The sequence below is a fragment of the Podarcis erhardii genome (assembly GCF_964252035.2).
Source record: "Podarcis erhardii genome assembly, chromosome: 7".
NCBI lineage: Eukaryota > Metazoa > Chordata > Lepidosauria > Squamata > Lacertidae > Podarcis > Podarcis erhardii.
In genome coordinates, this window is record NC_138511.1 from 24,795,036 (window position 1) to 24,820,475 (window position 25,440).

At 44.1% G+C, this 25,440-nt stretch overlaps 1 protein-coding gene across 4 annotated transcripts in view; it reads right to left on the reverse strand.

Moving 5' to 3' along the window:
- MEGF6 (multiple EGF like domains 6) overlaps window positions 1–25,440 on the reverse strand; it is a 207,825-nt gene that overhangs the window by 158,433 nt on the left and 23,952 nt on the right. For 3 of the 4 annotated variants that reach the window (XM_081870733.1, XM_081870735.1, XM_081870732.1), the window contains exon 4: window positions 8,748–8,852. The exons of the other annotated variant lie outside the window; for it this stretch is intronic. In XM_081870733.1, the coding sequence (XP_081726859.1) occupies window positions 8,748–8,852 (105 nt within the window). The remainder of the gene's footprint in view (window positions 1–8,747; window positions 8,853–25,440) is intronic. 4 annotated transcript variants of the gene reach the window in all.

A 25,440-nucleotide genomic window follows, 5' to 3' on the forward strand; every position in this document is an offset into this window, starting at 1 on the left:
AACAGAACAGAAGGGCTGGCCTCCGACTAAAGGAGCTCTTTGTTTCAAGGGGAGGGAGAGCGCAAGCGGGGGGAATACATTTGGGGAAGGAAATTTCAACCTGGCAGCCTCGCCGAGAAGGAGAAAAACGGCTTGTTCTTGGGGCCTCTCCAGATGGTTCTCTTGGTGCAATAGCAGCGCAAGCTCATTACTCAGCTGTTTGGAGAAATCCAACCTCCACCCGCTTCCCCAATCAATGTTGGGGGGGAGGCAGGAAAGGAAGGCCCCTCTTGCAAGATGGTGGAATTTTCCCCAGTGCAAAAAGGGGGGCCTTTTGCGCCCGAGAAAGTCCTTGCCATCCTGATACTACATCACAACAGTGCCCGCTGCAAGGAAATGCAAGAAGAAGAAGAAGAAGAAGAAGAAGAAGAAGAAGAAGAAGAAGAAGAAGAAGAGTAGTAGTAGTAGTAGTAGTTTGGATTTGATATCCCGCTTTATCACTACCCTAAGGAGTCTCAAAGCGGCTAACATTCTCCTTTCCCTTCCTCCCCCACAACAAACACTCTGTGAGGTGAGTGAGGCTGAGAGACTTCAGAGACGTGTGACTAGCCCCAGGTCACCCAGCAGCTGCATGTGGAGGAGCAGGGAAGCGAACCCGGTTCCCCAGATTACGAGTCTATTCCTCTTAACCACTACACCACACTGGCTCACTACACCACACGGGCATTTGTATCCAAGGTACAGATGGAACAGGTAGCTGCAAAATACTGCATTTACAATAGGGGAACCTCAGGCCCACATACAAATGTGGCCTTCAGAACTCTCCCCAGGCTACACTCTTCCCTGTTCTTGCTTCACATACACTTTGAGTATTTTAGCCTGGCTGGACTGTGTCCTTGATCTGATCGTGATCCTTGCTTGCTTGGATAGAGGCATGGAAATGTGCATGGAAACGTGCCCAATATCTCCTTCGCTTTTTATATCGGTCCTGGAGGTTTTGTTAAACATGATTAGAAGGGACCAGTTGGTTAAAGGAGTTCAGGTCGGAGTTAGACACTACAAACTAAGAGCATTCGCAGATGACCTAGTATTGACTTTACAACAGCCAGACACTAGTACCAAAAGAGTATTAGAGCTAATCGAGACTTTTGGTCAAGTAGCAGGATTTAAACTTAACAAACAGAAAACGAAAGTGTTGGAAAAAAATTTAACTATGGAGGAAAGAGAGAGATTTCAGAATGAAACAGGTTTGGAAATAACGAAAAAAGTGAAATACCTGGGGGTAAACTTAACATCTAAGAACGTGAATTTATTTAAAGACAATTATGAAAAATGCTGGTCAGAAGTAAAGAAAGATCTAGAAATATGGTCAAGACTGAGACTTTCCTTGTTAGGCCGAATTGCTACTATAAAGATGAATGTATTGCCTAGAATGTTGTTTTTATTTCAAAACTTACAAATATTGGACAAGATGGACTGTTTCAAGAAGTGGCAGAAAGATATATCAAAATTTGTCTGGCAGGGCAAAAAGCCCAGAAAAAAATTTAAGATTTTAACTGATGCAAAAGACAGAGGGGGGTTTGCCCTGCCGGACTTAAGACTCTATTATGAATCGGCAGCTTTCTGCTGGTTGAAAGACTGGCTACTTCTTGAAAACACAGACATTTTGGATCTGGAAGGGTATGACAATAGTTTTGGTTGGCATGCATATCTATGGTATAACAAGGCAAAGGTATACAAGAGTTTTAAAAACCATATTGTCAGAAAAGCATTATATAATGTTTGGATTAGATATAAGGATCTGTTGGAAAGTAAAACTCCCAGGTGGTTGTCACCAATGGAAGCTAAGGCAGTGAAAAAACTTAATATGGACTCTAAATGGCCAAAATATTGTGAAATTCTAGAACAAGATGGTGAAAAGGTTAAACTTCAGAGTTATGAGAAATTAAAGTCCAAAGTTCGAGATTGGTTGCACTACCATCAGATAAACGAGACATTTAAGCAGGACAGGAAAATTGGATTTCAGAAGGAGAGGTCAAAATTAGAAACAGAATTGTTAGAACCCAATACAAAAAAATTGTCAAGAATGTATAACTTGCTGTTGAAATGGAATACACAGGATGAAATGGTGAAATCAGCTATGATTAAATGGGCACAAGACATCGGTCATGACATTATGTTTGCTGACTGGGAACAGTTATGGACCACCGGTGTTAAATTTATGGCATGTAATGCCTTAAAAGAAAACATAATGAAAATGATCTATAGGTGGTACATGACCCCAGTCAAGCTTGCAAAAATTTACCATTTGCCCAATAACAAATGTTGGAAATGCAATGAGACTGAAGGTACTTTTTATCACCTTTGGTGGACCTGCCCGAGGGTTAAAGCCTTTTGGGAAATGATCTATAATGAAATTAAGAAAGTCCTTAAGTGGACCTTCCCTAAGAAACCTGAGGCTTTTCTCCTTGGTATGGTTGGCCAATTGGTGTCAAAAAAGGATAGGACCTTTTTTATGTATGCTACTACAGCAGCAAGAATTCTACTGGCAAAGAATTGGAAGATGCAAGAACTACCTACTCTGGAAGAATGGCAGACAAAGGTGATTGACTTTATGGGACTGGCAGAGATGACCGGCAGAATCCGTGACCAGGGGAAAGAGACAGTGGAAGAAGACTGGAAGAAATTTAAAATGTATCTTAAAAACTGTTGTAAAATTGAGGAGTGTTAAGATGTCAAGGGGTAAGAAACAGAGAATTACAGCTGTAACTAAAAAATTAAAGAAAACTTAATGAAAGGGAACTAAAGGGATTAATGGATTAAAGGGTTGCTTAAAAAAAAAATTGTAAAATAAGGATGCAGCGAAAGGGAGGTATGGGGAAGTCGGAGGAAAGAAGGTATATGAAAATAAGATTGTGAAATTATATGTGTTTGTTTTTGATTTGGTTTGTTTGTATTATGTGTTGTGTTTGGCTTTTTGTTTATGTGTTTTTTTAAAAAAAATCTGAATAAAAAATATTTTTTTTAAAAAAGGAAATGTGCATGGAAACTAGCCTACGGTACAAAGGTAAACATTTACAGTTGTTGCTCCACCCATTTTGACCTCAGACTCCACCCACCATTGGCATACAGCCCCTGAAAGTGTGCCCAGAAGGGGCTGCGGCCCTTGGACTAAAAAGGTAAGGTTTTGTAAGCTTGCAGACCACTTCCAGCTCCAAGAACCTTCATAAAGGAGCTTCCTCAGGAAGAAGAACCTGGAGAGGCGAGAGACTCAGCACTTGCTATCAAGGGATGGCTGCTTCTGCCTGCCTACTGTATAAAAGAAATATCTGCATTTGCTGCCCCTCCCATTTTTGCCTCTGGCCCCGCCCACTGCGGGCATGTCACCCACAGAAGAGAACTGGCCTTGGGGCTGAAGGACAGACACCCCACTTCCTCTGATCCATAGATGGCCATCTGTTATGGCCCCTTTAGTGAAGATTCCTGCATTGCAGGGGTTTGGATTAGATGACCTTTGGGGTCCCTTACAACTCTATGATTACACTCCCCATCACTTCCCCCACTCCTGAGCTACATAATGAAGAAACAGAAAGAAAAAAACCAGTATTTGAAAGGAGCTAGAACATGGATTTTAATAGGAGGGTGAGAAATAGCCTTCTGTAAAATCGTCTGGAACAAACCATCTACACCTGGACCGATGTAACTCCCGTTTTAATAGCAAGGGAAATCCATTATTTCTGTCTGTGAGTTTTAGGCAGGTCATTAATGGGACGTACAAGAGCCAGGGCCAGAAAAGCATATTGCTATTTGGCTCGGCCTGAAACTGCTGTTTTGCACGCCATCTGATACCAGAATTTAGGAGGGGAGGCAATGATTATCTTGGCATCAGCCCTAAGGGCAAAGTGTGCACCCAGGAAAATAAATCCTGCATGTACCTCTCTATGGTAAGAAATTTGTTTTTATTTTATTTATTGCATTTGTATCCCGTTTTTTTCTCCAAGGTGCTCACATGGTTGTCCTCATTTAGTCCCCACAACAACCCTGTGAGGTAGGTCTGGCTGAGCGGCATTGGCTCAGTGAGCTTCATGGCTGAGTGGGGATTTGAACCCTGGTCTCCCAGGTCCTAGTCCGACAGGTTAACCACTACACCACATTGGCTCTAGAAATCCAAGGGTCCTTCCTTAGGGGAAGATCAAGGCGGTAGGGGAACTCTGCTATGAGGAAAGGTTGCAGCATTCGGAACATTTGAGTTTAGAGAAAAGGTGAACAAGTTTCTTTGAAAGCTACTCCCAGGAAGGGGTCCCTGAGAGTCCCTAAGTTTATAGTATTATGCATGGTATGGAAATAGTGGATGGACAAAATTCCCCCACCCACTCCCTCATAACACTAGAAACTGGACATCCAACAAAGCTGAGTGCTGAAAGAGTCAGGACAGATAAAAGAAAGTCCTTCTTCATGTAGAGCCAGTGTGGTGTAGTGGTTAAGAGCAATGGACTCGTAATCTGGTGAACCGGGTTCGATTCCCCGCTCCTCCACATGCAGCTGCTGGGTGACCTTGGGCCAGTCACACTTCTGAAGTCTTTCAGCCCCACTCACCTCACAGAGTGTTTGTTGTGGGGGAGGAAGGGAAAGGAGAATGTTAGCCGCTTTGAGACTCCTTAGGGTAGTGATAAAGTGGGATATCAAATCCAAACTCCTCCTAATGCATAGTTAAACTTCAGAACTCACTTCCACAGGAGGCAGTGATGACCACCAACTTGGGTGGTTTTGAAAAAGGATTAGACAAATCCATGGAGAGGGCTTTTTATGGAAACTAACAGTGATGGCTATGCCCTGCCTCCGTTGTCAGAGTGCTTCTGAATACTAGTTGCTGGAAATGGCAAAAGAGGAGAGTGTTCTTGTGCTTGTGTCTTGCTTGAGGTTTCTCATAAGGGGCACCTGTGAGAAGCTGGACTAGATCCAGCTGGGTCTTCTTATGTTCCTCAGACTTTCTGCATCAGCTCAGCAGCCAAGGAGCCATTTGGAGTCACTGCCAACTAGATTCTACTCAGAGCCGGCCCCCTGGAATTAATGAGTCCCAAGCTTAGGTCCATTAACTTCATTGAGTCTACTCTTGAGTAGCACTGGACATAAGCCTTGATCTGGGATGTGCACTCATGACAACCTGCATTTGTTCTCATTCACTGGAATGAAGTCTGAAGGAGAGCTATAGAGCTATTTGCATTCATTCCAAGTTTTTGTATGTGGAGATCGTACAACGTTGAGTGAAGCATGTATTATCCTACACTTTCTAATGGGTTTTCCCCTCACTTTCCTTATTGCAGAAAGTACAATCTATTTTGGGAGAGAGGGGAGTCATTGATAGCCTCCATGCATTCTTCACTAGAAGCCATCCAAATCAGAGGCAATCGCTGCCTTTTGTGGGATACACGGTTGTAGTAACTAGTCAGTAATAAATCTCACAGAACAGCATGGCATTTATCTCTGAGGAAATGTGCATTATAAAGAGCTCTCCTGGTGGGCAACCCAGTACACCAACTTTCCCCAACCCGGTGCCCCCAGATGCTTCGGGCTACAACTCCCATCAGTCCTGACCACCAACCCTTCTAGGCCTGGGACTCAAAGAGAGTTGGGAGTCCACTGACAGCTCAAGGGGGCCCAACTAGGGCAGGCTGCCATCCACGCTGACCAGAAAACAAGTCCCACTGAAGCAAATGGAACTTACTTTTGAGTTGCAATGCAGAGGATTATGCAGTTGGCATTTACTTCCAAAAACGTGCAGTGGAAAAGATAGAAAAATTGGGATATTCTTTCAGTTTGGAACGGAGCATGCAGTGGAAGTTATGCAGAGAGAAAGGGGGAATATATTTTGCAGGAGAGGATCATGAGCCCTGCTGAACACACCACACCCATAGATAACCAAAGGTCTCTTGCAACAGCATGATATTTGTGCTCTCTCTTGCGCACACTGTGTGTGTGTGTGTAGAGAATTGCATCTGCTTTCAACAGATTATCTGAAAGAGACTTCAAATGCCTTGATAGTGCTTCTATATTGTCACCTGTAATGATAATTACAGTTCACGAAAACAGATGTACCATGAAAGAAAGGGGAAGGAGGGAGAAAGCATGCTGAATCAGCAGCTAAAACCCACCTAACCAGATGAGTTCACGATTCTCCTGTAATCAGGACTCCCCAAAGCATGAAATGGATGTGTGCACTCAGCAACGGAGGTTCCTGAGGCCCATCGCCATTCTGCATACTCCCTGAAGACTTAACATCAGAGGAAGCGAGATAGCTCAGTGGCAGAGCAGTTCCTCCACACGCAGAAGGTTCCAAGGTTCAATCCCTTGCATTCTCCCAGTAGGATGTTTTACAGTGGTACCTTGGTTCTCAAACGTAATCCACTCCGGAAGTCCGTTCCAAAACCAAAGCGTTCCAAAACCAAGGCATGCTTTCCCATAGAAAGTAGTGCAAAATGGATTAATCTGTCCCAGACTTTTAAAAACAACAGCTAAAACAGCAGTTTAACATGAATTTTACTATCTAACAAAACCATTGATCCATACAATGAAAGCAATAAACAAGTCACACAAGCAAGCAATCAGTAGCTGAACTGGGTTCCACACAGTCACAAAAGCAACAAAAAAGAGCAGAAAAATAAAAATAAAAAAATAAATAGCAAAAACTGACAGATCTCAGCATAACGCTCAAAATGGAACTGTGGCACTCAAATTTGAAGCATAACACTCAAAACGGAGTATGTTTGGCTTCCGAAAAAAGTTCGTGAACCCAGGTTTGCAGTGTTTGGGTTCTAAGTTGTTTGAAAACCAAGGTACCACTGTATTATGTTTTTATATACATTGGAAGCCACCAACATATCGTCATTGTTGTTGTTGTGGTTGTGGTTGTTTAGGACATCCCTATTTTCATCGGAGAAATGTTAGCAGATATGTGGTATGTAGTGGAATTAAGCTCTCTCCTCCCCTTCCAGACCATTTCCCTAAATCCTGATTCACCTCAGTCTCTCCCCCCATCCCTCAACTCACTGTGCAGCTGTTTGGCTGGGGCGGGGGGGGGGGTATTTAAAGAGAGAGAGGCATTCACACGCCTCCTTTGTAACATGCTGTCTGAGCCATAAAACATACCTGCTCAGAAATGTGCCCCATTGAATGCATGGACCCCGAATTGCCAAGCAAGCATGCCTAAGGTCAGGTTACTTAAAAAGAAAATTGTGTGATCTAGCTATGGGTTTGTGTGTGTCCATCATGGGTGTGTGTGTGATCCCTGAAGTTTGTTGCTGGAGGTAGGGGGAGACACATGTATCGTGCCAACTGGAAGATCTCTCCGAATTACAGGCTGTAAGGAGCACTTAGCGGGGTCTTTCCCAGAGAGAACCTCTCTTGCTATGATGACCTAACTGCCCCCTCTCTCCAGCTGTTATGAATCAATAAAAACTGGCAAAAAGGCAGAGGAGACTGCGTCTGGCTTCCAAATACAAGATTGCAGCCGGCAGCACTCAGACATCACGCACACGTGCAAACGTAAGAGGGAGACCTCGCTAGAAAACTTGGGATGTAAAAAAGACAGGGCGGTGCAGCAAGAGCAGCAGTAAGAATTATTCCAAATCAGCAGGTCAGTACCAAGAAAATCACATAGTTCGGCTTGGCATGTTGCACAAGCCAGGTTAGAGATAGACAAATACCGTATTTTTTGCTCCATAAGATGCACTTTTTTCCTCTTAAAATCTAAGGGGAAATGTCTGTGCGTCTTATGGGGTGAATGTGTGGTCCCTGGGGCTGGGGGGGGGACCTGGGCTTCCCCCGCCAGCCCCACAAGCTCAGGGAGCAGCGGGAAGGCTGCTCCTTTCACTGAAGCCTTTCCTTTCGCCTCTCCTTTCGCTGAAGCCAGGAGAGTCCTGCTCTTCTGGCTTCAGCAAAAGCAACCCGAAGCCTCTGGAGTGCAGAGGGAACTCTCGCCACGCTCCGGAGGCTTTGGGTTGCCTTCACTAAAGGCGAAAGCAATGTGGGAGAGGGAGAGCTGCACAGCACCCCTTCAGTGAAGCGGGAGGAGAAATGGAAGGGGCTCCGTTTCTCCTGCCGCTTCGCTGAAGGGGCGCTGCACAGAGAGGGGGAGAATATTTTTTTCTTGTTCTCCCCCTCTAAAACAAGGTGTGTCCTGTGGTCGGGTGCGTCCTATAGAGTGAAAAATACGGTATGTAAGGAATATGTTTATACTGGCCACTAGCAACTGCCATTTGTACAAGCATATATGAGCACAACTATATATTAAATTATTTCAGGCACTGGAAAATTGGGCAGACAGTCTCAAGGTCCAAAGCGCTAATCCATTGTGCTTTGCACAAGCACACGTGGGTTCGAATCCCACCTTCGGCGCCAGTGTTAAATTGTGGGTGGACATAGCAGTCAACACAGAGATTTCTCCAAGTAGTTCCAAGTTGGAACTGGACTGAACTGAAGTGAACTGAACAGCTCAGCCGGCCTGCTTTCCGCATGGCTGTCAACATTGTAACAACACCACCCCAGGGTTTCCCGCCTAAATTAACTTATGTGGACCTGAGTGAAAACTATATACACAATACCCCTGGTGGCCAGTACATAACCTCAATACATAACAGTTATCATCCACTTAGAAGTCGACTCCCAACAGCCTGCTGTGTGTGCCAAGCCAGGTCTCCGACTCAGGTGGAGAGGCGGCTCCACCTTAAGACTGACATGGGCGCAAGGGTCACTTTGAAGCAGCTACTCACCATATTGACAGCTGGGGCCCTGGAAGCCTGCAGGGCAGTGGCAGACCTGAGTGGAGCCTTCCGCACACTTGCCTCCATTGAAACACATGCCGTAACTGCAGACAGCTTAAAAAGAAAAAGACAGATGACCATATGAGATATGGATGCACTGGATAACTCAGTCAGTAGAGTAGGAGACTCTTAATCTCAGGGTTGTGGGTTTGAGCCCCACAGAGGGTGAAATATTTCTGCATTGCTGGAGGCTGACTCTTGTGGTCCCGTTCAACTCTATGATGCGATGAGTCCATTGACTGACACTCTAGAATATGAATTGGAGGCCATTCTCAGCACAAGAGCAAAAAATCCTTTCTGGACGAGCTTCCAGAGAACGCTTGCTGGCAGTGGGCAGAAAGGCAAAAGTGGGGCAGATCAAGAAATGCAAATTTCACCTAGTTTTTACAGACGTTCTCACACACCTCTCTAACCTCCATTTGGGCAAGCAGGAAGCCATCATCAGAGTTCAAGGATACCTGCTCTCGGGTTGTTCTGGAGAAAGTATGGGAAGAGCGCCAAGGAGTTGCTCTTTTGTACACCTCACAGCTAAGCGTTTCAAAAAAAATGGCGTGGAAGTTCCGCCATGTGCAATGGAATTTCTAGGGGCAACACAGCTTAGGTCACCACAAAAGGAGGCCTCGGAGCACTCCAAATCATTTGCTATGTATGTCCACAGATCTAGCTGAAAGGCAATGCATGATATCCGCCTTGATCATTGTAATGTGTCCCTAGTTATTATTATTGTATAATTATAAGGAAATTGCATAATCTTAGAAGGGAGTGTAGCTGTGACTATCCTGAAGGGACCTCGCACTTCCGAATTTGCCACTACCCTCCTGCAGCCAGCCCACTATACTATGCAGCAGAACAGAAAAAGCTCAACAACTTTGGTGTCCATATTTGTACTTTTCGAAATATGGCAACCCTACCATATTGTGTCATACCACTAGAACAGGGGTCAGCAACCATTTTCAGCCATGGGCCGGTCCACTGTCCCTCAGACCATGTGGTGGGCTGGACTATATTTTGGAGGGGGGAAATGAACAAATTTCTATGCCCCACAAATAACCCAGAGATGCATTTTAAATAAAAGCACACATTCTACTCATGTAAAAACATGATGATTCTTGAACCGTCTGTGGGCTGGATTGAGAAGGCAATTGGGCCGCTTCTGGCCCACGGGCCTTAGGTTGCCTACCCCTGCACTAGAAGGACCTTTTTCATTGTTGGAAGGAGGAGGAGGAGGAGGAGGAGGAGGAGGAGGAGGATCTCTTCAGCAGTAGCAAAAGCCAAAAATCACAAGCAACTTTGGTACAATGGGGTACAACAGAATTACATAAAGGTAAAGATAAAGGGACCCCTGACCATTAGGTCCAGTCGTGACTGACTCTGGGGTTGCAGCGCTCATCTCACTTTATTGGCCGAGGGAGCCGGCGTACAGCTTCCGGGTCATGTGGCCAGCATGACTAAGCCGCTTCTGGCAAACCACTTTGGTACAATGGGGTACAACAGAATTACATAAAATATTCAATTAGCTTTGCATTTAAAAAGCCCAAAGTACAATGCTATATTTTCAAATATGCCTACCATGAATATGACTTAATCTCTCAAGGCTGCCTTATTTAATAACAACAACAACAACAACAACAACAACAGCAACAACAACAACAACCCGCCCATCTGGCTGTGTTTCCCCAGCCACTCTAAACCTGCCTCCCTCATTAAAGGTATATAATGCTTTATCAAATAAATCAAGTTCAGTCTCCCCTTGAATTACATGGCAGTGTTAAATTAGATGTTCTGAGAGAGCTATATCCCATACGTTGCTAAGCCACATCTCTTAGGGCATTAGCTCTCAAGATTTCTAACAGGATGCTAATCTTGCAGAGGCTAATAGCTGGAATGCAAAAATCGTACGTGATACTACAGGATTAGAGTCACTTTCTGTGGACAATAGACCTGGCTCTGCAATTAGCTTCTGATGGGTACTGCATGCTATCTCTGAAAAGAGCTCCAAATTTTTGCACTTTCCCACATTCCCACCCCAGGCAAAAATGTGCCTGTTACTCCACACTATCTCCAACAATGCAGGGGCATAGATCATGTAATACGAGAGAGTGCCATTGGTGTCTGATGCCAGGTTAAGACAATTTAAGAACCACAGTCCAAAAACAGTGAAGTGATTAGCTCCGAAGACTGTGTAGCTCATACAGCGTGATGGCGATTAAAATGCCACAGATCTTGTCTGGCGCTCTGACAAGGGGTCTGTTCCAGTGGATGATGTCCAGAGCAGAAGTCTTTGGACTAGATCCCACTATGACAGAGAAATGCTCTGCTCAGCTTGGAAGTCAAGGGAAACAGAAACAGTGCGATGTTTCTGAATTCCATACAAAACGGCAGGGCAGCAGATCTCCCCACCGCATGGATGAACTCCATCCACAAACACAGAGCTGTATCCAATACTAGCCCGACTCAAAGTAGACCTACTATAGTTAATGGAGGTGGTGATTCATAGAAGTCTAGGGGGTTAGGAGGGACCCCAAGCGTGGTCCAACTTCCAACAATGAAAGAATCAGAACTGAAAATAACTGACAGATGGCCAACCAACCTCTCCCAAGAAACCTCCACCACCTTTTGGAGCAGCCCATTCCACCGTCAGAAAGTTCTTCCTAATGTTTAGTCAGATTCAGCTTTCTTGTAGTTTGAATCTATTTGTTTGGTTCTTGAGTCTATTGGTTTGGCCCTGTTTAGGGAAGTTTGTAATGACTGATGTTTTAATGTATTTTAATCTTTTGTTGGGAGCCGCCCAGAGTGGCTGGGGAAACCCAGCCAGATGGGTGGGGTATGAATAAATTATTATTATTATTATTATTACTACTACTACTACTACTACTACTACTACTACTACTACCACCAGTATTATTCCCCTCTGGAGCAACAGAAAACAAGGGGCCCCATTTTCCATCTGACTCACAACATTTTAAAAACACATACATTAGTGAATACAACATACAGAAGATGCATTATGTTAGAGCAAGCTGTCTGTTAGAATGTGCATACAGTGGTACCTCTGGTTGTGAATAGGATCTGTTCTGGAGGCCCGTTCATAACGTGAAAAGCCCGCAACCTGAAGCACCGTATCTGCGCAGGTGTGCAATGCAATTTGGGGCTTGTGCGCATGCGTGAAGCGCGATTTAGCGCTACTGCACATGCACAAGCAGTGAAACACAAAAGTAACCCTTTTTGGTACTTCCAGGTTGCCTCATGATGCAACCTGAAAAAACATAACATGAGGTGTGACTGTATTAGTCCAAACAGCATACCAAAAAAGGTTTGTATTAAAAGAAATGCCCCCTAAAAGACTGGTGAATTTTCATTCATTTTCATTCCTAAAATATTGGGGGGGGGGCTGAATTAAGTTTGGGGGGTATAAGATGCTGGGGGGATGGAATTCACATATTCATCTGTTCCTGGGGACATATATCAGCACGTGTGTGGAATTCCCTTCACATGGCTTCCAGCCACCTTGCCAGAAGAGATCATGGCCAGTAATCATTGGTTGCATCCAATGCTAGTCCTACTCAGAGTAGACTCAATGAAGCTGATAGACATGACTAATTCAGCTTCATTAAGGGTCAACTTTGGCAGCAGCAACTGATGCCTGCAACTCCCTCAAACATTCTTCTGCTCATTTCTGAACAGGCGTAAACAGGGTTGTACCACAATCTACCCAGATACATCTGCAGCCCTCGAGATTAAATGGGCAATCCATCATTTGCCTCTCCTGTATTCTTACCTCTAAAATTCCAAAAGAATCTCTTTTTGTAACGCTCAAAGTGGTGTTTTTGGCCAACTAACCCCAAACGTTTATTTCAAAGTGGGAAAGAAAAACACCTCTTTGCAAAAGAGATAAAGAGTTGTTCCTCAGCTGGGTAAAACAACATGCTCAGAACACCCACAGAGGCTGGAAATCTGAACAATGGGAATTAGCAGGAGGAGGATTAGCAGAATTGTTTTCCTGCAAATTTCAGGAACTTTTGTAAGAAATTCAAGTGGATAGGAGAAGTAATCTGGCCATAATCCACTATTTGCTCACTCCTGAGCATTTATACAGGATTAATAAAATCCCTCTGGAATAAATGAGCCTTGAGTTGAAGCCTATACAATGATTTTTGGGTTGAAGCAGATTCCAATGCAATTGTGCATGGTCCAGAAAAAGTGGACAGAGGGAAGTTTTACTCCCTCTCTCGTAATGCTGGAATTTAGGAACATCCACGGAAGCTGAGTGCTGGAAGATCATAGTTAAACTCCTGCCAAGGACCAGTAATGGCCACCAACTTGGACTGCTTTAAAAGAGGACTGGACAACTTCATGAAAGATAAGCCTATCAAAGACTACTAGCCACAGTCACTAGGTTCTACCTCCTCTGTCGGAGGCAGTTGAACACTAGTTGCCAGAAATTGCAGGTGGGGATTTGCTGCTGCACTCAGGGCAGTCTGGTTGGCCACTGTGAGAACAGGATTCTGGGAAAGATGGGCCATTGGTTTGACCCAGCAGCTGGTCTCTTCTTGGGTTGCTCCTTTGCATGAGTCATATCTGAAGAGGTCTGTCTGCAAAGGCTCAGCTGTACCTTTTCATTTACAGTCGACCCCTTTCAGCTCTTGCAAGAAGGAAAACATCCCTGTGAGGCCCAGTGACACTAGCAGGTGTGGTCCTGCGATCTCAAGTGGGTGTTAATTTATAGGAGCCATAAAACTAATGGGGAGAGGCCAGACATAACACAAGACAGACCAGCTGGATAGGGGATTTCCTTGCAGCGAGTTGAACATGGTTGCTGTACAATGAAGAGTGTCCTGCTCTCACAGTGGCCAACCAGATGCCCATTGTGAGAACTAGGGAAAATTACAGAGCCTAGGACTTGCTGATCAGAAGGTCGGCGGTTCGAATCCTCGTGATGGGGTGAGCTCCCATTGCTCGGTCCCTGCTCCTGCCAACCTAGCAGTTTGAAAGCACGTCAAAGTGTAAGTAGATAAATAGGGACCGCTCCAGTGGGAAGGTAAACAGCTCTGGTTCACCAGAAGTGGTTTAGTCATGCTGGCCACATGACCCGGAAGCTGTACACCGGCTCCCTCGGCCAATAAAGCGAGATGAGCACCACAACCCCAGAGTCAGTCACGACTGGACCTAATGGTCAGGGGTCCCTTTACCTTTATCTTTACCTTTATTGAGGGGGGATGCAATGCATATACTAGGCAAAATTCTGTCTGAAATGCAAAAATGTGCATGAATTTTCACGTGTTTTTAAAAACAAAGCAATTCACAAACAGATGTGGAAATGGGGTCAACCAAACCAAAATGGACAGATTCATCAAACCCTACACCTCCATCTATGCAGATTTGCCTAAATCCAAGAAATAGCTCTCAGAGCCTTTTAGGTTGCTGGCAAAATAGTGACAGAGATTTTTTTTTTTTTTTTTTAGAGCATTTAAGGGAAAAATCAACAGCACAGAGGAGATCAAAGCATTTTTGTGAGCCAACTCAGTCGCCAAAGAGGAGCTTGGGAAAGACCCCCACCCCCACCGCCAGTCCGGAGAGAAGATAAATTTCTGCAGAGAGAAGGAGTAAAGTGAGAAGAGAGCACCTTGGTGTCAGATAAGGGCCTGGGCTCAAAATGCATTCTGCATTCACCTGCAGAATCTCTTGGATCTAGGGAAACAAAACAAAACAGCAGCCACAAAGGGAGGAGAGTAAATATATTCCCAGGGACACATTGGGCGCCTCAAGACCGTGGGTATTTTCTAGAAGAAGAAGAAGAAGAAGAAGAGTTTGGATTTGATATCCTGCCTTTCACTCCCTTTAAGGAGTCTCAAAGCGGCTAACATTCTCCTTTCCCTTCCTCCCCCACAACAAACACTCTGTGAGGTGAGTGGGGCTGAGAGACTTCAAAGAAGTGCGACTGGCCCAAGGTCACCCAGCAGCTGCATGTGGAGGAGCGGAGACGCGAACCCGGTTCCCCAGATTAGGAGACTACCGCTCTTAACCACTACACCACACTGGCTCTAGGAGTGGTTCAAGCATACGCTGGGAAACTTGAGGATTCTTCCATTAAGTCAAGCGCTCCATTGCTCTAGTCTAGTGCAAGAAATCCACTTTTAAAAACTAGCAAATATGTTATGGTTCAGAAAGGGATGGTAAAGCACACTGAAAGGTATGAGAGGCATGCAGATTAGTGGGAATATGTGTGAACACCACACAAGAAACTCCACTCTTCGTTGAACCTCTCTGCAAAGAAAACCGAACAAATGCTCAATAAAGACTAGACATTGCCTAACCTCTGTTAGGATGAATGCTCTTTGTTGTATAACCTCCCCAGAAATAAATCAGAAAGCTCAGTGAAGACCAGACACTGGCTGCATCTGGATGTGAGAAATGTTGTGTTAGATTTCCTGGTTAAAATGCTGCCACTTCGGTCCTGTTTTCTAATGTTCCTTTCAGTGCCTGTTGCATTATTGCAGTGCCTGCTGCATTGTTGAACAATACTTTTGGACAGATATACTAGCATGTCGTGCTAAATTTCTTTCACACCAGTGGGCATAATGTGGCAAAACAACGGATGTCATGGACAATGTCATTCTCCTCCATACATGCTTCTGTTTCCCCATAAAAACAGCAGGGTAGAGCTATATGTTGGCTGTTGTTGTTGTTTAGTCGTTTAGTCGTGTCCGACTCTTCATGACCCCATGGACCAGAGCACGCCAGGCACTCCTGTCTTCCACTGCCTCCCACAGTTTGGTCAAACTCATGCTGGTAGCTTCGAGAACACTGTCCAACCATCTCGTCCTCTGTCGTCCCCTTCTCCTTGTGCCCTCAATCTTTCCCAACATCAGGGTCTTTTCCAGAGAGTCTTCTCTTCTCATGAGGTGGCCAAAGTATTGAAGGCTCAGCTTTAGGATCTGTCCTTCCAGTGAGCACTCAGGGCTGATTTCCTTAAGAACTCTCGAGTCTCCTCCAGCACCATAATTCAAAAGCATCAATTCTTCGGCGATCAGCCTTCTCTGTGGTCCAGCTCTCACTTCCATACATCACTACTGGGAAAACCATAGCTTTAACTATATGGACCTTTGTTGGCAACGTGATACAGGAACCTTTGCTTTTTAAGATGCTGTCACCCCAAACCATGCAATTTTCTGGATCCACAGGGTTGCAAGCAGTTTTTTTTTTCCTTGAAGCAAGTGACACAGAAATGAATATTAAGCTTTCACTAGATTTCCAGAAGCTGCTTTTGTGTCATGTGTGTTGGAAATCCCAGATGCAAAGAACCAAACTTGGGGCAATTGTTCTTTGGTGAGAGAACCCTAGCTGAGATTTGATGTGGCAAAATATGCAGCAAAGAAAGCATGGGAATATAGGCTGTAAAAACTTTTACATGTGCCCTTTCCAGTGAATCTTGATGTATCCCATTTCCCTAGCACAAAAATAGACCACACGTTTAGAAAGTCATAAAATGGTACCCTCACAAAATTCTTCAGAGGTCAGGTTCATGTGCTTTTCCATATAGCAGTCAGAAATAGTTGCTCAGGCAGTAAAATGTTGCTTGATTATAAAATGGTAAAAGTTCCTAAGCTATAGGTATAGGAAAACATTAGTTTCATATTTTATTCTTGTCTGAAACAAAAGAGGCTGCTTAAAGCCATGCAGCTGGAGGGAGCAGCTCAGACATCCTCATACATGTAGACATCCTCACACATGTAGGCTTTGTTGCCTGTTTCCTCCCAAGGTGAGGGGAAGTGGCATAGGAAAAACCTGGCAGGATAGCTTACTCTATGGCATTAACCCCTTCACGCATTAATTAGACTCAAACATGCTGGTGATATGAGGCTGGTTCCCCTACAATGTGAAAGCTCAAATAAAATACAGTGCTTTAACCAACAATCCCTCTTTCCAGGGAACTCTGGGAATTGTAGCTCTGTGAGGGCAATAGGAGTCTCCTAACAACTCTCAGCACCCTTCACAAACTACAGTTCCCTGTATTATTTGGGGGAAGGTGTGATTGCTTAAAGTGACAATGCTTTAAATGTATAGTGCAGATGAGGCCTTAGACTCTTTTCCAAAGCTTCCTTCATACTCACAAAGGACTTGGGCAGTTCTTTTAGCACTGAGTCAGACCACTGGTCCAGCTCAGTACTGTCTACACTGACTGGCAGCAGCTTTCCAGGATTTCAGACAGTGGGGCTTTCCCAGCCCCAACTAGATGTGCCAGGTTTTGAACCTGCAACCTTCTGCATGCAAAGCAGATACTTTACTACTGAGCCATGACTCTTCCCACAACAGCTGAAGTATTTGCAGTTGTGTTAATACATTTGGGGCGTGCACAGGGGAAGCAGCTCTTTTGCACCACTCTTTATATTACTGACGATAATATTCATAAACACTTCTTTTGTTGGGTTTTATCACGGTGCCATCAATTATGACCCCGGTAATACAGAACAAGTTACACTCTGACAACATTTCCTGCTATTCTTGTTTCTGCCATGGGAAATTAAAGGCATTAAAATTTCAGTTCTCAGGAAGAATAAGGGAGGGACCTCAGTGAAGTGGTAGCGCTCGTTCTTTCCATACATAATAAAGGAGCCAGTTTCACCTCTTGGCATCTCCAGGAAAAGACCTATATTTGAGGTCACCTCCAGGCTGTCAGCATTTTGTGGGAGAGATTCAAGCGCAAACCAGGAATTTAGGTTTGCTGAATTAAGCGGATTAAAGAACTCTGTCGTCCTGGCACAACAAACCCACTTTTTAAAAAACTGACTTTTTGCAGTTGGGAGAGTTAACAGGGAAAGCATGGGGCAAATGAACAATTAATGGAAAGATGCATAAGCACCGCACAAGCAAATCAGGACGAATTTAGGAAGAATGCTGCCCACAAACAAATGAGAACAATGCTCAATATAGGCCAGCTGTAGCCTACTGTCTGCATAAGCTTTCTGCAAGCAAATAAGGATGGATGTTCAATTAAAGTTGGACATAGTCTAGCCTCCGCATGAGCTTCACGTAAGCAAATCAAATGAATGCTAAATAAATAGGTCACCTAATGGAGCCCAGAGACTTTGGATAAACATTACCAATATAAAGTACTGGCCCTTTGCCCTGATCCAGCCAACTTGGTATCCAAAACCAGACCCTCCAAGTGTCCCTATTTTCTAGGGAAGTCCCGGATTTACAGAAGCCATCCCAGTTTCTCATTTGATCCCGCAATGTCCCGCTTTTCCTTAGGATGGCCCTATTTTCATCAGAGAAGTGTTGGAGGCTATGGAGTTATTGCAACCCCCAAGCCAATGAGTTAAGTAACTATACAGCCTTTAGAAGACATCTGAAGGCAGCCCTGCTTTGGAAAGTATGTTTAATGTTTTATTATGCTTTTATATATGTTGTAAGCCACCTAGAGTGGCTGTGGCAAACCAGTCCAATAGGCGGGGGATGATGATGATGGATGATGATGATGATGATTCCAGTTACAGATAGGTAGCCGTGTTGGTCTGCCATAGTCAAAACAAAACAAATTCCTTCCAGTAGCACCTTAAAGACCAACTAAGTCAGTTCTTGGTATGAGCTTTCGTGTGCATGCACACTTCTTCAGATACCTGAAGAAGTGTGCATGCACACGAAAGCTCATACCAAGAACTGACTTAGTTGGTCTTTAAGGTGCTACTGGAAGGAATTTGTTTTGTTTTGATGATGATGATGTTGGATGTCCCTATTTTCATAGGAGAAATATTGAAGGGTATGTGCATTCCTAATGGCATGTTTAGCATCATATCGATTTTGACCCCTAGAAAACAATGTGATAGCACCAACGTCTGTTTGCTGTCATCCAAAAAAAGGCCATGGCTCAGTGGCTGAGCATCTGCTATGCATGTAAAAAGTCCCATGTTCAATCCCCAGCATCTCCAGGTCACACTGGGAAGATCTCTGTCCGAAATTCTGGAGACACATCACCAGTCAGCATGGGCAATACGGAACTGGACAGAACAATGGTTTGACTCTGGACCAGGCTGATTCCTCGGTTCTGCATCCTGCCAATGCTCACAGAACCAGAGTCTCTTTTTCCTCTTGGCTTACATCTCAGCTTGACCCACACCTGAACCCCACCACTACTTTGGCTGCATCAGAAGAGCCATGCCTGAACTTTGGAACCTGCTTGAATTGAATTGCGAGTCACAAGTCTCTTCAGAAGCATCCCCATAAATGGATGCTTATCCAGACAAAAGGCAACGCTCAAGCCATGCCTCCTGTATCCCCAAAGTAATGAAACGGTGTTGAAAAGTCTCTGCCAGAATTCTACTTAAGATGTCAAAGAGGAGGAGGAGTCCATAACCTGCTCGGTTTGACATCAGACACCCGTAGCTAAATCTGCATATTTCATTTGTGCTCATTGATTGCTTAACCATTCTGGAAACTCTAGCTCTGTGAGGGGAACTGGGGTCCCCTAAAACCTGCCGGCACCCCTTAACAAACTACAGCTCCCAGAATTCTTTGAGGAAAGCCATGACTGTTTAAAGTGGTACCATGCTGCTTTAAACGCATCATGCGGATGTACCCCATGTCTCAACTATGCTTGAGGAACAGTCTGGTGTTTCTTTTGAACCTTTAAGCAAGCCTTGGCCAGCCAAACAGCCCAAAGCAAAAGACAAGGGGGTTTAAAGAAAAAAAGATAAACATGAAACCGAGAGAGAGAGAGAGAGAGAGAGAGAGAGAGAGATCCTGTTTATGAGGTGCGATCTGACAGCATGAGAGGACCTTATGAATCCAGCAGACCCACTCACACACACACGATGGAAAGAAGCCGCTAGGAAGCCCAATATTTCACAAGGCATTTTACAGATCCCCTTGGAGCTGTTTAAAGTATACAGGCCTCTTCTTGCGGTGTCTTGTTCACCATCTGTTTTCCGTGAAAAGTTTTCCACCCATCTCCCAGCTTTCCTTTCATGGGGATGAAGAAATTCTGAACTCAGCAACGGGGTTGTTAAAGGGGGGGGGCACCGACCTGACAGAATGTATGGAGTTCCTTCAGTCAAACAGGAATGAATTTGTAAGGGGAAGGGTACTCCTGGGCAAATTTCACACAGTTTGCATTGACATGTTCAAGGTCTATGTTTGCAAGAAATAAAAAGGCAGCTCAAAGTGGGTCAAATCATGAGAAGGTCCCGAGGAATAGGGGTGGGGAGAGAGAGGGAGATCATGATGCACCTTACAGAGGACAGCCCTCAATATCAAAGGTGACCAGATGGAAGTCCTCTAACTGAAAGAATGACGTTAATAAAATTATATTTACTCATATCAATTTTATCAAAGGGTCTGAAATATTTTAAAGTGGTTTTTAACAGCATAGTGATATGTACTATTTAATGCGTACAAAGTGGTCTAATGTGCATTATTGCACACAATTTTAGATTTAGCCTCTAATAAACAAACATGTATAGCTCTCAAGGTACATGAACGGCGGTATTCAACTAAATTTTATGCAGAGTAGAAAACTATATGCCTAAGTTAACCATGTTCATTCATTTCAATGGATGTACTCTGTGTAAACATAAAACCACCCTATGCACAGAGGGAGAGAGCTTGGAAAGTTCATTTTCAAAAGAAACTAGTTCTAGTTGAATACGCGCTAAAAGAAACTAATTCTATGTCACATTCATCCCACCCCTTTTTTTAATAGAAAATTTGTGAACAAGTTCAGTTCACAGCTCAATTCAGGTTTATCCAAATGATCCTCAAAAAAACAAAAAACAGCATTCAGAATGTTACAAGCTTTGCCAAACTACAAAATATACTTAAGTAAACATCAAAACACACACACACACATATACTGGAATCTGAATGGTTTAATTTATACCCCCTCCCCAAATATTTATGATATTTAGGCTTTATGGGTTTAAAGGGGGGCATGTCAGAGAATGAAGATAAAATAGATTTTTTTTTTTAAAGTTCTACCTGAAAATGAACTCAATTCATATTCAGTTCACCTGGCACTTACAGAAACTACTTTCAAGTGTAGTTCAGAGATTCTTGAACTAATTCAATGAGCTTCGTGAAACTGAACTAGTTTATTTCAAGCACGGTAATGCATGTGCACGCACGCATGTGTACAGATACATAGCATGGTGGAAGAATGTATATTTATTAGCTTCTATCATGTCATCTTTAACTCCCTTTTTACCTAAACAAAAAAGCCCCAAACACTGCAACTTTTCCCCATGGGGAGCCGCTCCATCCCCTTGACTGTTTTTATCACCCATTTGCTGAACCTTCTCCAGCTCCTGTTTGAGGTGAGACAACCAGAACCATACTCAGTACAGTAAGCCCGTGACTTACATACATTATATTCCAAGGATCGTGCCTAAAGCCAAAATTGTGTATAGTCAAGACCCATTGGGCTCAATGGCGGTTTGCAATGCCAAAGACATTTTCCCTGGAATACATTTCTTTTTAAAATTGCCCTGCATGTAAGCTGAATGCACACAAGTTAAACGCATTACATGTAGGCTTACTGTATTCCAAACGTGGGTCACAGCATAGATTTGTACAATGGCATTATGATATGAGCAGTTTCATTTTCAATTCTCTTCCTAATGATCCCTAGCATGGAATTTGCCTTTTTCACAGCTGGTGGGTCGACATCTTCAGAGCTTCACTGGATGGTTCCTGGGTTGTAGTGGTGGGTGGGTGTGGGTGGGTGGGTGTGTGCGTATGTGGGTGGGTGTTTCCCCTCTCCCCTTTCTCCACAGCATGCCAGTTGTTGCTCCAACTGCAGCCATACAAAAACTCGTGACAATTGCTAGCTGGCAACAACACAAAGACCGGCAAACGCAGAAGCTCATTAGCTTTTAAGGCCACTCCAGTTAGCAGGCAGTTAAAAAAAAAAAAGCAAAAACACAAACATTCCTAACTTTGGGTTCCTCTGACAAATTACACACCAGTTCATAAACAGACACAGACTATTATTATCATTTTTCTTCTGCACAGACGCTCTTCCTCTTCGTGTCTGCCCCCATTATCTCTCTCGCCCCTTTCCAGCTACAAATGAGAGATTTCCTTCTGCCTTCTCCGTGCCAGCAGTTCAAATGGCAAGCTAAGATGCTGCTCTAGGCGTCTCTCTTTCCTATACTGGACTTGAATTATTCACTTCCTCTGCAGGAAACCTTTATGAAAGTTCTTTTCCCTCCTGAGTTGAGCTAATTGGCCAATTGCCGATTTGGGTGTACTTTTTTTCTTCTCCTTTTTGCCGAGTTCAGATAAGGCCATTATCTGGTCCCTATCCAAAGTTTCCTTTGAACTGTTGTTGTTGATATTATTTATTTTATTTTATTTTTTACTCTCTTCATCACCCTTCCACAACAGACAAACTGGCCACATCTTGAGTTAGGTATTATGGTGGTTGTCGTTACAAATTCACTGTTTATTCATCTGTAGACTGCAAGACAGGTTTCTAAGCAGTATTAACCTAGTTACACAACCACTGAACTATAAAACATCCATCGTGAATCAGAGAATTGTAGCATTAGAATGTACCCCAAGGGCTATCTAGACCAACCCCCTATAATGCAAGAATCGCAGCCGACCACTGTTTAAAAACCACCAGTGTAGGAGACTCCCAACACCTTCTGAGGTAGTCCATTCCACAGTCAGCCAGATCTCCATGTCAGAAAGTCCTTCCTGATGTTGAGTTGGAATCTCCTTTCTTGCAATTTAAAAATACACAATAAAACAAAGCAATCCTGCTTTAAAGGGAATTCCTGTGCAATGTTTTGTTTATCTTCAATGTGGTTTTATAATGCTAGGGGTGCCATCTACCAGTGTTTGCTAATACAGCCAATTTCTGGGCCCGGAATTAGAATATATAGTTTTATTAAGACGCCTGCTTCTTGGGAGAAAAGCAATGACAAACCTAGACAGCATCTTGAAAAGCAGAGACATCACCTTACCAACAAAGGTCCATATAGTTAAAGCTATGGTTTTCCCAGTAGTGAAGTATGGAAGTGAGAGCTGGACCATAAAGAAGGCTGATCGCCGAAGAATTGATGCTTTTAAATTATGGTGCTGGAGGAGACTCTTGAGAGTCCCATGGACTGCAAGAAGATCAAACCAATCCATTCTTAAGGAAAGTAGCCCAGAGTGCTCTCTGGAAGGACAGATCCTGAAGCTCCAAGACTTTGGTCACCTCATGAGAAGAGAAGACTCCCTGGAAAAGACCCTGATGTTGGGAAAGATGGAGGGCACAAGGAGAAGGGGACGACAGAGGATGAGGTTGGACAGTGTTCTTGAAGCTACCAACATGAGTTTGACCAAACTGCGGGAGGCAGTAGAAGTCAGGAGTGCCTGGCATGCTCTGGTCCATGGGGTCATGAAGAGTCGGACATGAGTAAATGACTAAACAACAACATGCATAAACACAACCTGGGAGGTAGGGGCTCGCAGCATTAATACTCCAACAGAGGCTGCTTCCCCATTAGGTTTCCAAAATCCAGAACAGAGGAAGACCTGCCTCACTTCCTCCAGTCTTCAGCATCAGGCCAACTCTCACACACTGCTCTGGTTATTGAGGGGGTAGGGAAAGCCCCACCCATTTGCTTCTATGGCAACCTTCTGGACTTTTAAATTGCAGTACTTAGCTGGCCAGACAAAGCCATTGCCTTGACAAAGGAACTTGCATTGGCAAAGCTTGCTTGTATGCATTCCACCTTCAGAGATACGGGGTTGCGGGTTGGGGAAAGAAATCCAGGGTTTCATCTAGACGGACTCGCCAAATTCATAATAATCGTCACCACCACTGCATCTCTCTAAACTTTGGGAATGGAATGCTGGACTATAATGGGCCTGCGGTCTTATCCAGCCATGAGCAACAATGCCTGGCTCCTTTCCCCACACAATTAATCAGCGTACATAGAGTGATTCCCAATTTACCTTCTTCAGCCCAAGCTATTAGGAAAAACTCCAGAACACATCGCACTAGCAGAGCACAAAGGCATATCAGGCAACTCCCGGCGGCCTGATCATTTCTACATACATTCTGACAAATGAGGAGGATGGATCTTGAAAACAGTCCAGAGTTTAATATCCTCAGTGCAGGTCTTTGCTTTAAATAGGGATGGACCTCGAGCCAACTAGCATTTCAATGATGTAAACGTAGAACACCTTCCACGCTAAGAAGTAGTAAGGACCAACCACGAACAATGGAAAGGTAGAAAACAAAGACAATATTCTTCAGAATATTTCTCTTGCTTTGCTACACACTTGTGGGGAGCAAACAAACAAACAAAACCCCCTACTTTTGAGGTCCTATGTAGGAATAAGCATCACCACCAGACCACAATATCTTTGCAAACTGGAACAGAGTTGATTCTTCTTCTCCCCACACCCCTTTAGGCCAAGAGTGAAGAACTTCTATCAGCCTTCTGGGCAACCCCTGGGGAGGGCACATGCCACCCGGGCCATAAGATCACCTTCGCCAAGTTTCATGGTACTAATGAACTGGAAGAATAGCGATATGATTCCCCCTTAATCAATGGCTTGACAATGTGACAACATTGGCAACATACGAACAGACAGCTTATAGACGCAGACTTTGGATAAATACAGCAATATATGGAATGAAATTACAAAGAATCTATTGGGTTACTGACAATTATATGTGTATTAGGATAATAAGAATATGCACATTTGTACCGTGGTACCTTGGGTTAAGTACTTAATTCGTTTCGGAGGTCCGTTCTGAACCTGAAACTGTTCTTAATCTGAAGCACCACTAATGGGGCCTCCCGCTGCTGCCGTGCCGCCGGAGCACGATTTCTGTTCTCATCCTGAAGCAAAGTTCTTAACCCAAGGTACTATTTCTGAGTTAGTGTAACCTGAAACATCTGTAACCTGAAGCGTATGTAACCCAAGGTACCACTGTATATTAATGTATGAAAATGTAATAGTACTTTTCTTCTTTCTATCTTTTCATAGATGAAATTCTTGTTTTTAAAAAAGTTTCATTTCAAGTTGTTTCAGAGGTTATAGCTCACGACTTGAAATACCTCAATTTAGTTGTTGTTTTCTCCACAAATGAGGAAGACAGATGGGTATAGAAGTCGGGTTATGCAAGCTGGTAATTTTTCTGAGGTTGTCTCCTCAATGCTGGAACCAAAACAGAGACTTGCACAATGATATCCATGCTGCCTGTGACCAAATTTCCAGGGTGTTTTTTTTGGGAGGGTGGGAGTGGAGTGGGGGGGGGTTAGAAAGAGTACTGTTCATCCTAGGAGGTGAGTGGAGGATCTTTTTCAGCCCAAAACCTTCATCCCTTCTGAGCAACTTTTTGAGGGCCACACGGCAGCAGAGCCAGAGGCAAGAGTAGGCAAAGCAATGAATGCAAATTTTATGTTTGTACAGTCACCTTGTTTCTACAGTACATCACACCAAAGCACACTCCTTTCTATTCTACATCCTGACAAGCAAGAGGCATTAGTGGAGTTCAAAGATGCACACCAGCCAGGCAAAAACACTTGAGGAGGGTGCAAAATACGGCTGCCAAGGGGTGTAGCCTGTGGAGAGAGGATGTGGCCTAAGAGAGACTTACGAGGATCACATTTGGCCCCCGGGCCAGAGCTTCCTAGCCTTG